The 13256-nt window shown below is 46.0% G+C and overlaps 1 protein-coding gene and 1 long non-coding RNA gene across 3 annotated transcripts in view; one reads left to right on the forward strand and one right to left on the reverse strand.

The window, feature by feature from the left end:
- Positions 1-13256, forward strand: part of LOC308578746 — an 84172-nt gene that overhangs the window by 67489 nt on the left and 3427 nt on the right. The gene's annotated exons all lie outside the window — the stretch shown is intronic.
- The window catches only part of LOC308578743 (uncharacterized protein), a 131396-nt gene continuing 124788 nt past the window's right edge, over positions 6649-13256 (reverse strand). Inside the window, exons 3-4 of one of the 2 annotated variants that reach the window (XM_081179274.1) lie at positions 10111-10260; positions 6649-9431 (exon numbers count right to left, since the gene is read on the reverse strand). In XM_081179274.1, coding sequence (XP_081035400.1) covers positions 9324-9431; positions 10111-10260 — 258 coding nt within the window. In that variant the 3' untranslated portion in view covers positions 6649-9323. Of the gene's footprint in view, positions 9432-10110; positions 10261-10697; positions 11414-12705; positions 12861-13256 lie in introns of those variants that run through there. The other variant, XR_014004075.1, reaches the window with a different exon arrangement.

The raw sequence follows: 13256 nt of genomic DNA on the forward strand, positions 1-13256 counted from the left end.
GAATGAATGGGGCACTGCTTCAATGTGCGCCCAGTCCAGGGGGTGGCCCTGCCTGCCAGGTCCCTCCATAGTCTCAGCGTTGTCCCTTGTAGAACTCACCAGGGAAGAGGAGGAGGATGGGGACAAAACTAGAAATAGTCGGCTCTGCCTGAGGTTGGCTCTGCTACCACCTACAGTTGGGCTCCTGGCTTTCAGCCCTACCAGTCCCAATGGGCACCAGGCATGATGGCTTGCTCTGTTCACCTAAACTGTATCATTTTATGTAAACCCAGCTTGATACGTGTGTGTGTTAAAAAGAAAGAAATATTTGGCATGTTGTTTTCTGCCAAGTGGTTTGCAAACCAACGAACAACAAAATAATCCACTAGACAAGCAAGCTAAGCAATCCTGCTTCTCTCCAAGAGGATTGTAGGGAAGCTTTTCCTCTTACTGTAAGCAGAGAATGGCTTACTCTGTGGCCAGGCAGGCAGGAGGCTGGTGGTGAGCTGATAAGCAGACCTAGGGAAGGTGGAAGAGAGAGGTGGCTGAGCAGGCATGCAGGTAAAGACCATCTGATGGAAACATGGGCAGCATACGCACTATATATTTAAATCACATGACTGCCCCCCCAAGTATCTTGCAACAAAGCACTTCTTGCCTACCTTTATAAGGCAAGGTGGCTCCAGTTCTTTGCTGAGACAACACCTCCATGTGTTGCCTAATGAGAGAGTCAGACACGGGAGCTGTTCATAGTGCTGATTCAGTACAGGATCCAGGTTGGAGGGCCCTTTTTGGGAATGACAAGGGAGCAGGTCTGATTCCTGAATCTCTGCTTTTACTGCTGTTGAAGGACTCAGTCTATGAATGTTCCAGGTCCTAGTGCCCCTCAACTACCATGAGTTGTTGTTGTTTATTTTATTTGCACTCTGTGCTTCAGCCAAAAAGGCTCCTGGAGTAGCTTATGCACAATCAACTAAATCAAGAGAGTTCTCTGTCTGCTGGCTTACAATCTAAAAGACATGACACACAAGTGAAAAAGGGACATGGAGGGAGGAGAGAGAAAGCAAGCTCTAGGTTTAGTGGTTAAGTGTGGGACTCAGACTTGGATGACCAGGGTTCAAAGCCACACCCCAGCCCAAGGTAACCCAGGGGTCTTCCAGGCTAACCTAAACAGGGAGGAGAAGAACTATGTATGTCTCCTAATAATAATAATAATAATAATAATAATAATAATAATAATAGTTATTCTACTGACCAGCTGGTATTGGAGCAGTTGTCCAAGTTATAGATGACATACCTGGATGGTCATTTTCAGAGGGTGTTTCTTTGGGAGTGAGGGCGATCTGGTTGCGACATCTGTCACCCCATTGATCGCCAGGGTTGATTTGGCTGATCTGGCTGGCTAGGCGGGTGTCCCCTTCCTGCATGTGCATCCCTCCCAAAGCTGCACGCTCAGTGGAAGAGGACGACCATCCCAGATAGAAGGAGTGTACCGTTCTTCGGTCAATGGTATACGAAAGCTGCGCTCCCCTGCTAGAACCTCCAAACAAGTGGGAGGTTGCCTGCTTTTGATGGGGTTACACTCCCTCTGAAGGAGCAGGTAAGCAGCTTGAGGGTCCTTCTGGATTCATTGTTGTCACTTGAGACTCAGTTGACCTCAGTGGCATGGAGTGGCTTCCATCAGCTTTGGCTGGTGGTTAAGCTGTGCCCCTATCTGGGCAGGGATAGCATAATTTCTGTTTCCTATGCTCTGGTAACCTCTAGGTTAGATTACTGCAACACGTTGTGCATTGTGCTGCCACTGAAGATGGTTCAAGAACTTCAGCTGGTGCAGAATTTGCTAGTCAGGTTGTTAACCAGAGCAAGATGATTTGAACATATAATTCCATTCCTGGCCTGACTGAAAATTAATTTCTGGGCCCAATTCAAAGTGCTGCTTTTGACCTATAAAGCCTTAAATGGCTCAGGACTACAATACCTCAAGTCCACCTTTTCCCATATGAACCGAGCTGGACTGCAATCATCTTCTGAGGCCCTTCTTTGTGTGCCTCCTCTGCAAGAAGTCCAGAGGGTGGCAACATGGGAATGGGCCTTTTCTGCAGTGGCTCCCTGTCTGTGGAATGCTATTCCCATGGAGGCCTGCCCAGTACCTTCACAACATATCTTTAGGTGCCATGCAAAAACATTCCTCTTCTTCCAGGCCTTTGGCGAATTAAACAATCTATGACCTTTTCGAAAGTGTGTGGTATGTGTGTGTGTGCCTGTTCGTTACTATGTTATGTATCTTTGTGTTTTTAGATTGTAAAATGCCCTGTGATCCTCAGATGAAGAAAATTAGCAAACAAACAAACTAAAATTAAACAGTTCTGTAGGAGGTGGTGCCTGAAAGAGCTGGTCGTTTGGCATAGCTGGTGGAACGAGGCTAGCTCCCCTTTTCTCCCATAAGGGCAGCCTGAAGGAATGGCTGCCTCCCGGTGGCAGGAGGGAGTGCCCTCTCAAAGCCTATCCTAGGCCCATCTCCATTTAGTGCTGGGATGGATCCATGCTGGAAAACCTGGGGAGCAGCTGCCTGTCAGTGTGGTGCAGGGCTGGGTAGATTATTGATGCTGTTGTGCCACAACTCCCATAATTGTTGACTACTGGCAATGGTGGCTGGGGCTGATAGAAGCTGGAGTCTAACAACTTCAGGAAGAATCACCATTTCCTCTATCCTCAACCTCAGACAATCCTGAGCTAGCTGGACCAGCAGTCTGACTCAGGATAAAACAGCTTCCTGGGCTAATCCCTTCCTTTTGTCACCCCTGAACTGAATATCTCCCAAAGGCAGATCTGAACTGCTGGTACCAGCAGGTTCAGGCAGAGCTTTAGAGCCTGCACAATCCCCCAGACCATACTGGGATGAACCGGATGAGGCTGACTCTACCTCAAGCAAACTTTTCTAAGTACTGAGCCAGCTGGCTGCTCAACCTGACACTTCCTACATGATACGTACAGTCAACACTGTCACCCTGCTATGGAGAAACCTCCCTTAAATTGTCCAGCTGGGGTCCCTCCAGACCCCTTAATGGGCTTGCTAATGTAATCCGAGGCAACCTCAACTGCTAACAAGACTCATCCTGACATCCTCCGATCTGATAGCTTAAGGGTGGAATTGGGACTGGCTGACCCCTAGGATGAATAATAGAATCTTTATAATTGTGGAGTTTTAAAATTGTAGAATTTTATCATTGTGGAAGGGGCCTTAAGGGCCATCTAGTCCAACCCCCTGCAATGCCATGAGGGTAGGAAGGGAATTGTTGTGATGCTTGGCATATGGCCCAAGGATCTGCTTCCTGCCTTGACTTGAGGTTTCCTTCCTCTGATTTGCCTGTCTCTGTGTAAGGTCTGTATGTGGGTGGAGGCCACCCTTTTACAAATCACCCCAGAGTAGGACATGGATTAGAATAACATCTGCATATCTTAAGTTAGAGAAAAGTCTTGACCATCACCTGAGATACCATCACCAGATTTGGCAGGACACAGGCTGAGGTTACGTTTGGACCATACATTTAAAGCACATAGCACCCCCTCCAGAGAATCCTGGGAACTGTAGTTTGTTAAGGGTGTTGAGAGTTGCTTGGAGACCCCCTGTTCCCCTCCCAGATGGATTCCTGTCACCCTCAACTTCTAAAATTAGGAACAATACACCTAGGAGTTATATTCTATGGCTCTCACTGAGAGCTCCTGTTCATTTCAATGGGAGCCTAACCTGTCCACCTGCCACTCTACTGCCCTTGATGCCCCCAACCACCACCAGTGAATGCAGCCATCTGAGCTTGTCCCCCACCATCCTGTAGTAGAGCCACTTCTGATAGGACCCCCACCCATGGCTGTTGACAGATCAATGAACACAGGCATCTACTTGAGCAGGCCTTCGATGTAAACAGATGGCTCCCATCAGCCTAGGAAAGAGTCAAACCGATAAACTAAAGGTGAAAGGCTCTGTATCCCATTACAAGTCATTAGTTAAATTATCTCTCCTGTCACCATTCAATTACCCTCTGCCCCTCCCCATTAAGTAATTCAACATACACCTGTTGGATTGGCAGCTCAGTTTGAGCAAAGCGGAGGGAAAATCCAGTTGATTGGGGGTGCGGGGGTTAGGACAAAAAAAAAAGAAAAAAAAAGAATGACTGCACTTTATATTCTCTCTCTCTGTCTCACACACATCTCCCTGCAAGTTCCATCCTGTTATTGCACTGCCAAGCTTCTCCCTAACTCCTTCCCAATATTGCTATAACCAACTTCAATTATTTCCATCACATTATTGCACCAACCAGCTCCCTCTAAATTTGATCACTTCATTGCTACCGTATTCTTATGGAGATACCTATTCCCCACCCACACCCCTTTTCACAAAGTAATTTCCCTGGGAATTATAGTAAGCAATGACATACTAGCCCATAACACCTGGGGGCCAGTTTACTGTGCAAGATTGCCTTACCCCACACATGCCTATGTAATTGCTTCAATCTTCAGAACTAACTCTGTTACAGGTGCCACATAATCCTTGTTTCCAAGTTTGTAAGTAATCAATCTTTTAGTGTGGCAGCACCTACACCATAGAACTCCCTGCCTATTGATAACAGGCAGGCACAATAAAGCAATAAAAACACCAGCAAAAACAGATTTAAAATAGTTAAAAAATCAGAAAAGATTAAATCACACATCAACTTTCTACATATCTTGGTAAGGTAAAGGTAAAGGGACCCTGACCATTAGGTCCAGTCGTGGCTGACTCTGGGGTTGCGCCGTTCATCTCGCTTTATTGGCTGAGGGAGCTGGCGTACAGCTTCCGGGTCATGTGGCCAGCATGACTAAGCCGCTTCTGGCGAACCAGAGCAGCGCGTGGAAATGTCAGAAACGTATCTCGGTAGGCTTGCCTAAACAAAAATGTTCTTAGCAGGTGCTGAAAAGAGTACAGTGGAGGTGTCTACCTGATGTCAATAGGCAGGGAATTCTAAAGGGTAGGTACTGCCCCACTAAAAAAACCCCATTTCTTACAAATGCAGAATGGGTATTATGTGGCATGTGTGGTGGTAGTGCCAATTCAGCTGACGGAAGCAGGCACATGTGGGGGTAAAATGATCTCACAGGTAAGCTGGACCCAAGCTGTTAAGGACTTTATATACTAATACTAACACCTTGAACTTGGCCCAGTAGTAAATCGGCAATCAGTGCAGATCTCTGAGCATGGGTGGTGCATGCTGACAAGGCCTCGCTCCTGTCAACAATTGTGGTGCAGCATTCTGCACTGACCAGATCATTCTGCAGCTTCCAGATCAAATGCATGGTAATCTCCACACAGAGTGCATTGTAGCAATTAATTAATTAAAATGCACAATAGGACAATTTAATAGAATAGAATAGAATAGATTCTTTATTGTCATTACACAAGTGCAACATTGTACAAAGTGCAACGAAATTGGATGCCATCCCTTAAAACATCAAAAGCAAAACAACAACAACAACCAAACAAACCACATTTCAGCCACACCCACACCACACCCATCAAACTCCCAGGTCACACTATCGAGTTACAGCATTCAAAAAGGCCACAGCTCTTGGATAGAAACTGTTTTTCAGTCTATTTGTCTTTGACTTGATGTTTCTATATCTCCTGCCAGAAGGCAGTAGTGCAAACAGACCGTGTCCCGGGTGAGATGAATCCTGCAGGATGTTATTTGCTTTCCTAAGACAACGGGAACCGTACAGTTCTTCCAAAGATGAACTTACGTTAAAAGAAACACCAACCTATTGAAATGTGTCATAAAACAAGCCCACTGAAGCAGACATCCGGCCGGCCACTGTGAGAACAGGATGTTGGGCTAGATCCAGCCATGAGGCTCTTTTTATACTCTTTATGTCCATTAACAAGCTAAACAGCAGTTAAAACAGGAGGTTCAGGCCAGGAGATCCAGTGGAACGCTTGTCTAAACAGGTGTGTCCTCAACAGCTGGTGGAAGGAATGGGGCCGCTCACATTCCAGCAGGAAGAACATTATGCAACATTGGTGCCACCAGCGTTAAAACATATCTCTGTTTTCCCAAAGTTGATTATTATCAGGCCATCAGGTGGGAGTTGTCTGGTGTTTTATTATTTTTACCCTGTTGCAGATATCAGTGATGATGCTGATTAGGGTTTGCAACTCTGCCATGCACCTTTTTCTAAATCTTGCATGGAATAAAAGCTTGGTTTGGACCTGTATCTGGTGGTGTGATAGCTTCCAGGGCCACATACTGCAAAGTTTCTGCAAGGCTCCAGGCTGAAGCTGTGGACCCGACTTAATATTCCTCTGGAAAACACTGACCCTGATCCAATTAACCGCAGGGATTTCACCACAGTCAGCAGTTGGAGCAGTGCGATGGCGCGGAGTGGGAGGGGAGGGGGAAAGGATAAAATGAGGAAAAGTCTGAGCTGGAGAACAAGGGTGCACTGATGCAAGCTGTGAAATGCCTCAGTTCCCCATAGAGGAACTTCTTCCTGGCTGGGTCAGAGCACAAGTGGCAAAAGGGGAAGGAATAAAAAATAATAATATTCAGACAAGATTTTCCCCACTTGTGTGTTCTTTAGATCAGGGGTGAACAGTTTTGACTCTCCTGGATTCTCCGACTGTCTCTTAAGTGTAGCGGCAGATAACCAGCCAATGCATCATTGAAAATCGGGCTGCAGGAAGGTGTGTGTGTGTGTGTCTGTAGAGAGAAGGAAAGTAAAGAGAAACCACATCAATCCCAGAACACAAGAGTTAAGGAAGAAGAATAAGCTAGTTTTAACTTGCCGTTTTTCAAAGCAGGGGGAATTATTGATCAATACTGTACACCTTTATCAATAACGAGTTAAACCCACCATGCCTATCTGAATAACTGTATAACCCCCGCCCCGCCCCCCCAACCTGCACTGGCTCTGAGATCTTCAGGGGAGGCCCTTCACTCAGTCCCACCACCCTCACAGGCAGGCTTGGTTGGGAACGCAGGAGAGGGCCTTATTTGTGGTAGCTCCCAGACTGTGGGACTCCCTTCCTACTGACAGTGGTGTAGCGTGGGTTGCCAGCACCCAGGGCCATGCAAAGGGGTGGGTGGAAGGGAGTATGCATGCACGTTCAACTGCCTAATGGGTGTTTGCATCACCCAGGAGATTGCAGCTGCAGAGATAAGAAAAGAAGAGTTGTTTTGTTGTCTGGAGAAGTCATTTCCTGGTTCACATGGAGAAGTCATTTTCAACAGAGCCCAATAATGGACATGCCCAGCTGTATTGAGGCAGCACCAGGTGCTGAAATTTTGTTCACCTAACAATTTTGCACCCTGAGCAACCACCCCTGTTGCCCCCCCCCAATACTACTCCATTGCCTAGAGAGGCCAGACTGGCTTCCCCATTGTTGTCCTTCTGCTGGCAGGTAAAGACTATTTTATTCCAACAAGTTTCTTGGGAACTTCTTTTTCAAGGAAATGGGTTTTAATGGTGCTTTGCTGCTTTTATCACCTGTATTTTAATAGATCTATTTTGATATAATAATAAACTATGTGGCTATCAGATGCAGGCCTGGTGCTAGATGAAGTCTGTTGCTTGAGGCCAAGGACAAGGGGGTTTATCTAATGCTAGTCCTATTAAAAATAATGAATGTGACTATGTTAGATCCATTCATTTCCATAGGTCTACTCTGAGTGGAACTTGAGATGTCCCGCTTCTGCCATTCTGCATACAAAAGTAGACTAAATTGCTGGCTGAATTTTACTTCAGCACTGATGATGGGACAGTGCTCTCATGAGGGCAGTACACTAGCTTAGGGGGCTCAGGGCAGGCTGCATGAGTCATGCAGTTATATCTGGGGGAAGGCCTGTGGCTCAATGGTACAGCATCTGCTTTCCATTCATGGTATATAATTCCATGCACAATACAGTGGTACCTCGGGTTACAGACGCTTCAGGTTATAGACACTTCAGGTTATAGACTCCGCTAACCCGGAAGTAGTACCTCTGGTTAAGAACTTTACCTCAGGATGAGAACAGAAATCACATGGCGGCAGTGGGAGGCCCCATTAGCTAAAGTGGTACCTCGGGTTAAGAACAGTTTCAGGTTAAGAACGGACCTCCAGAACGAATTAAGTTCTTAACCCAAGGTACCACTGTAATATAATTGGATAAATTGGTAAAGTTAGACAATAGCGATAATGCTATTGCACTCAATTGCTTGCTGGCTTTCCAGAGGCATATGGTGACCACTGTGAGAATAGGGTGCTGGGTTAGACGGGCTGTTGGCCTGATCCATTAGGGCTCTTAGGAACATAAGAGCCTCCTGGATCAGGCCAATGGCCCACCAAGTCATTTTCTTCTTCTCACAGTGGCTAACTAGATGCCTACAAGCAGGATTCAAGCACACTCTCCCATTCTGTGCTTTCCAGCAGCTGGTATTCAGAAGCATTGCTGCCTCCAATTGTGGAGGCAGATCACAGCCATCATGGCTGGTAGCCACTGATAGCCACTATCCTCCATGAATTTGTCTAGTCCTCTTTTTAAACCATCTAGGTTGGTGGTCATCACTGCCTCCTTTGGGAGTGAGTTCCACTGTTAACTATGCATCATGTGAAGAAGTCCTTTCTTTTATCTGTCCTGAATGTAGCCATTGATAGTCTTACCCTCCATCCTTCTTATGAGGGGCAGAGCAGGTTGGCTTAGGGGAGACCCTGGGGGAATGCATCTGCCGCCTGAGGCAACTGCAACTCCCCTGTCTAACCGGTTAGCTGGCCCAGTGTGGGGAAGTGTGAAACCACATCAAGCTTTCCCCTCCCACGTGTGCTCATTGAAAGTCAGAGTCAGGGCCCGCTTTGCAGAATCAAATCCTCCAAATAAAAGTCTGATTCTTCGATTAAAGCGTCAAGGTGATAACCCAGCCTGACAGCTCCGAGACAGGCGTCTCTCCCTCCCCCGGTGGAGCCGGGTTTGCTCTCTGCCACCACAGAAGCCGCAAATGAAGTGCTGTGTGGGCTGGAGGCAGGGGAGGGGAGCAACGGAGAAGGATGTCGGGAGTGGGAGAGAGAAAGTTATGGTGCCAAGCTTTCTTTTACCCTTCACATTTTCACTTTCTCCTGTGCTTGCCAAATAAATAAATAAATAAATAAATAAATAAATAAATAAATAAATAAAGAAATAAAAGAGCTTGAATTTCCCTCCCTCCCTCTTCATCTGGGGATTGAAGAGCTGCCTTCTCTCAAGGGAAGCTTTCCAGGAGCTGCTCAGAAAAAACTCTCCTACGATGAAAGGCTGCCGTGTCTGGGGCTTCCTAGATGGACATATTTGTGGAGAAGGCTGTCAATGGCTATGAGCCACTGTAACTATGGTCTGCCTCCATGGTCGGAGGCAGTAATGCTTCTGAACACAGGCACACCTCAGAGATATTGCAGGTTCAGTTCCGGACCGCTGCAATAAAGAAGAGTATCACAATAAAGAAAGTCACACATTTTTTTGTCTGTTTCCCAATGGATATAAAAGTTATGTTTACAACATACTGCAGTCTACTAAGTCAGGCGCCACCCGGGCTGCAGGGGTGGGAAAGGGAAAACCTAGCTCCAGCCCTGACCAGCTTAGGGGTGGAAAGGGGGGTGTTCATTTCCCTGGAAGTGGTCGGCCTGCTTGCAGATGCACCCATGTCCCTGTATATCTGCAACTAGGCATGCCTGTGCTAGGATGCAAGGCCTGCCTGCACACAAGAAAAGATGAGGTGACTGCCTCAGGCAGCAGGATTCACAGACGCAGCAGATCCAGTCTTCAAGGAATGCTTTGCCTGCTGCCGCCGCAGTGGCAAAAACAGCTGTGGCACACTCCCTGGAAACCAAATTTGCCACCTCCTTGGCAACCCCCCAATTCTGCTTCTGCAGCGGCTTCTTGGTGAATACTTGGTCTCTTCCCACACCTAGGGAGGAAATGGCAGAGGCTGCCCTCTGGGGGGCTCTGCACCTACCAGGTGTGACTCATTGTGGGCCCCTTCCCCCCCATAATGGCCTTTGATTCCCACTTTAACCACTGGGTAAGGTTGATTTGATGCCTGCCCTTGTTCCTGATATAGCCCTTTATTCCTCCCTTGTACTTCTTCACTCACCTCTTCCTCCTTGGTGGGGAGGGGCAGCCATTTTGTGGTTTGCCTCAGGTGCCAAAGTGTCTTGGGCTGGCCCTGCCAGGAAAGGAGATTGCTCTTGTGCTCACATCCTGCTTGCAGTTTGCAACTCCCCATGAGGAAAAAGTGCAGCAACTGTTGACAGAAAAGGCCAGGAAGAGATGACATGATAGAAGTCCATGTAGTTATGCAATACATAAAGTAGATAAAAGTTTTCTTTCCATAACACTAGAACTCATGGATATCCAATGAAGCTGAATGTTGGTGGACAGATACAAAGACTTCTCCACACAGTGCATTCCCTACTGCAGGCAAGAGGTGGAAGAACGCTCCTATTTAGAAGAGGCATTCATTCATGAGAGGGGAGCACCCTTTCTTATATCAGCAGATGGAAACTTGTGGGCCTGAAGATGTTGTCTGACTCCAACTCCCATCAGCCCCAGCCAGGACAGCCAATTGTAGGGGGATGATAGTTCAGTAATTTCTGGAGGGCCACAGGTTCCACACACATGGTCTAAAACTAAACTTTCACATTCCAAATCCAAATTTGGATCTCAAGCAGAACATCTGGCAGAGGAGGCAAATTACAGAATCTTTATTTGTTTCAGCTTGAAAGAAATGGTTCATTTTCTTTTCTTTCTTTTTAAAGCAAATCTTCCACCGCCCCCAACAAAAGAAAACTTCCATAATCTTGGATCCCATCAGTTGAAGATGTGGGATGTCGGGTTTGTGTGTTGTCAGGAGTGTTTCAACAACGCTCCACAGGGGTAATGCAAAATATGAGCAGAGCAAAATATGTAAAACACTGTGCACATTAAAAGTTTCTGCGTGCATCTTGAATTAAAAATCTGAAGGAAACAAGGCCGTGAGATGCACAGACATTTATTAAGAGGTGGGGGGGGGAGAGAGAGATAAAGGACTTTACATTAAGAAAATTTGCCTTGTCTTCCTTGGATCTCATTGCACCTTCCTCCGATATTAGTATTATAATAGAATAACAACATATCCCGGAGGTGCTGTTCATTTTAGTTAAGTAATGTTTGCAAAGGGCTTTGATTTCTTTGAGGAAAAGGTGCCACTGAAATGCTAAGTCTTGTTGCTTTAATAAGCTCCTGGCTTCAAAGATCCTTTAGCAGGGAGCTGAATTATTAGCACTATTTTCCCAAGCATGTCATAGATTTAATAAGGACAAAATGGAGATCTGGTGATAAGTGGTGTGTGTGGCCATGGGCTTCTGTGCCTTTTCTTAGGCTCATCATCATCATCATCAATATTCCACCTTCAACTCCTTGGAGGAAAGGTGACATAAAAATATAATTAATAATAACTCTAGTTTCCTCCCCTGCCCCTTTTAACCCCACAACAACTCTGTGAGATACCGGTAGGTTAGCTGAGGAGCAGTGAATGGCCCAAGGTCACCCAGTGAGCTTCATGACTGAGTTATGAACCCTGGTCTCTCAGGTCCTAGTCCAGAAATCTAACTGCTATACCACACTGTCTCTCTTAACCTGCACCTCAAGTACAGCATCCCACATGATGCAACCTAGTAAGGCTCATGCTCTAGATGAGGGGTGTGGCCACCCTAGACTTTGGTTCTGCATCTCCAGGGCAACTGGTAATCTCAGCTCGGTGTTATTCCTAGCTGGGAGGTGAGTTGTAAGCTCACCAAATACTTCCAGATTCTATCTCCAGCTTCTCTGTAGGGCTAGGATTTCTTGTCTGAAATCCTGGAGAGCCACTGCCAGCCAGTGCAGGCAATACTGAGCTAGGCAGGCCAACAATCTCACTCAGTGTAAGGCAGAATCCAATGCATTTATTAACTGGCCATCCCAGTGCTGCTGACCTGGATCCAGCTCAGAAGGTCTCCTTCCTCTAATGTAATTAAAGAATGGCTGTAGCTCAGTGATAGAGCTTCTGCTTTGCAGGCAAAAAGTCCCTGGATCAATTCCTGGCATCCTCCAGGCATGGCTGAGAAAGATCCTTTTCTGAAACCCCGGAGAGCTTCTGCCAGTCAGTGTTGACAACACTGAGCTAGATGGATCACTTGTCTTGGTATAAGGCAGCTGCCTGTCAGTGTTGATCATACTGGGCTAAGCTTTGGATTCCTTTGGGTGGGTAGACCACATTCTCAGAACACCAGCTGTGAGCCAGTTTCCCTTGCAACATCGCTTCCCGTTGACTCCTTGCAAGAAAACAATTCTCTTTATGTCAGCTGGAAGGTAAAATGTTGCTTTGATGATGTTTGTGGGGTTTTAAGGACCAGCAGTAAAAATACTGTAAAGAGGCAAGCCCAGTAGATGCTACAACCGTCCATCCATTTAAAACTTCATTTTGGAGGTTTTGTGGTACAGTTTATATGTGCTGCAATAAAAGACCAAAAAGCCTATATTCTGAGCCCTCCAGAACTTTGCCATCCAGTGATATCTGCCCTTTGGACCAAGTTTGCAAAATATCAGAAAGGGGTGGGGGGTGAGCTTGTTCCCAGAGTCTGTTTTTTAACCATCAAAGTAATGGGAGCCTTGTTTCTAGTGTTACACCGTTTTGTTATTTGAAAGGCAGGAAAACTTTTTTCATCCTCACCAGTGCTGCACAAAATGGGACATCCATCGATCTGTGGACATTTCTTTTCAAGCAGAGAAATATCAAAAGAGAGAAAGAAATATTCCCATTGTCGATCTGATTTGGCCAACAAAAATCAGATTGTTTCCCCTCCAATCTTCAAAAGAAACCCATTTCTAAACAAGAAGAATAAGAAAAAAGAACATAGGAGGCAGAGAAATACGAGAAGTTTGTAATTATAGGACGTTACTATTTTCATCAGAGAAATGCTGGGGGGGGGGTATGGAATAGGATGTCCCTATTTTCACTGGAGAAATGCTGGAACATATGAAATAAGATATCCGTATTTTAATACGCAAAATGCTGGAGGTATGGAGTTTCGCAACCTCCCAGGCAAGGAGATAAAACACTATACAGTCTTTAGAAGACATCTGAAGGCAACCGTATATAGGGAAGTTTTTAAATGTTTTATTATATTTTTAAAGATGTTAGAAGCCACCCAGAGTGGCTGGGGCAACCCAGTCCGATGGGCAGGGTACAAATAGTAAAATTATTATTCTTATTATTGAATA

This window comes from Podarcis bocagei (genome assembly GCF_964188305.1).
Source record: "Podarcis bocagei genome assembly, chromosome: Z".
In the NCBI taxonomy this organism is placed as follows: domain Eukaryota; kingdom Metazoa; phylum Chordata; class Lepidosauria; order Squamata; family Lacertidae; genus Podarcis; species Podarcis bocagei.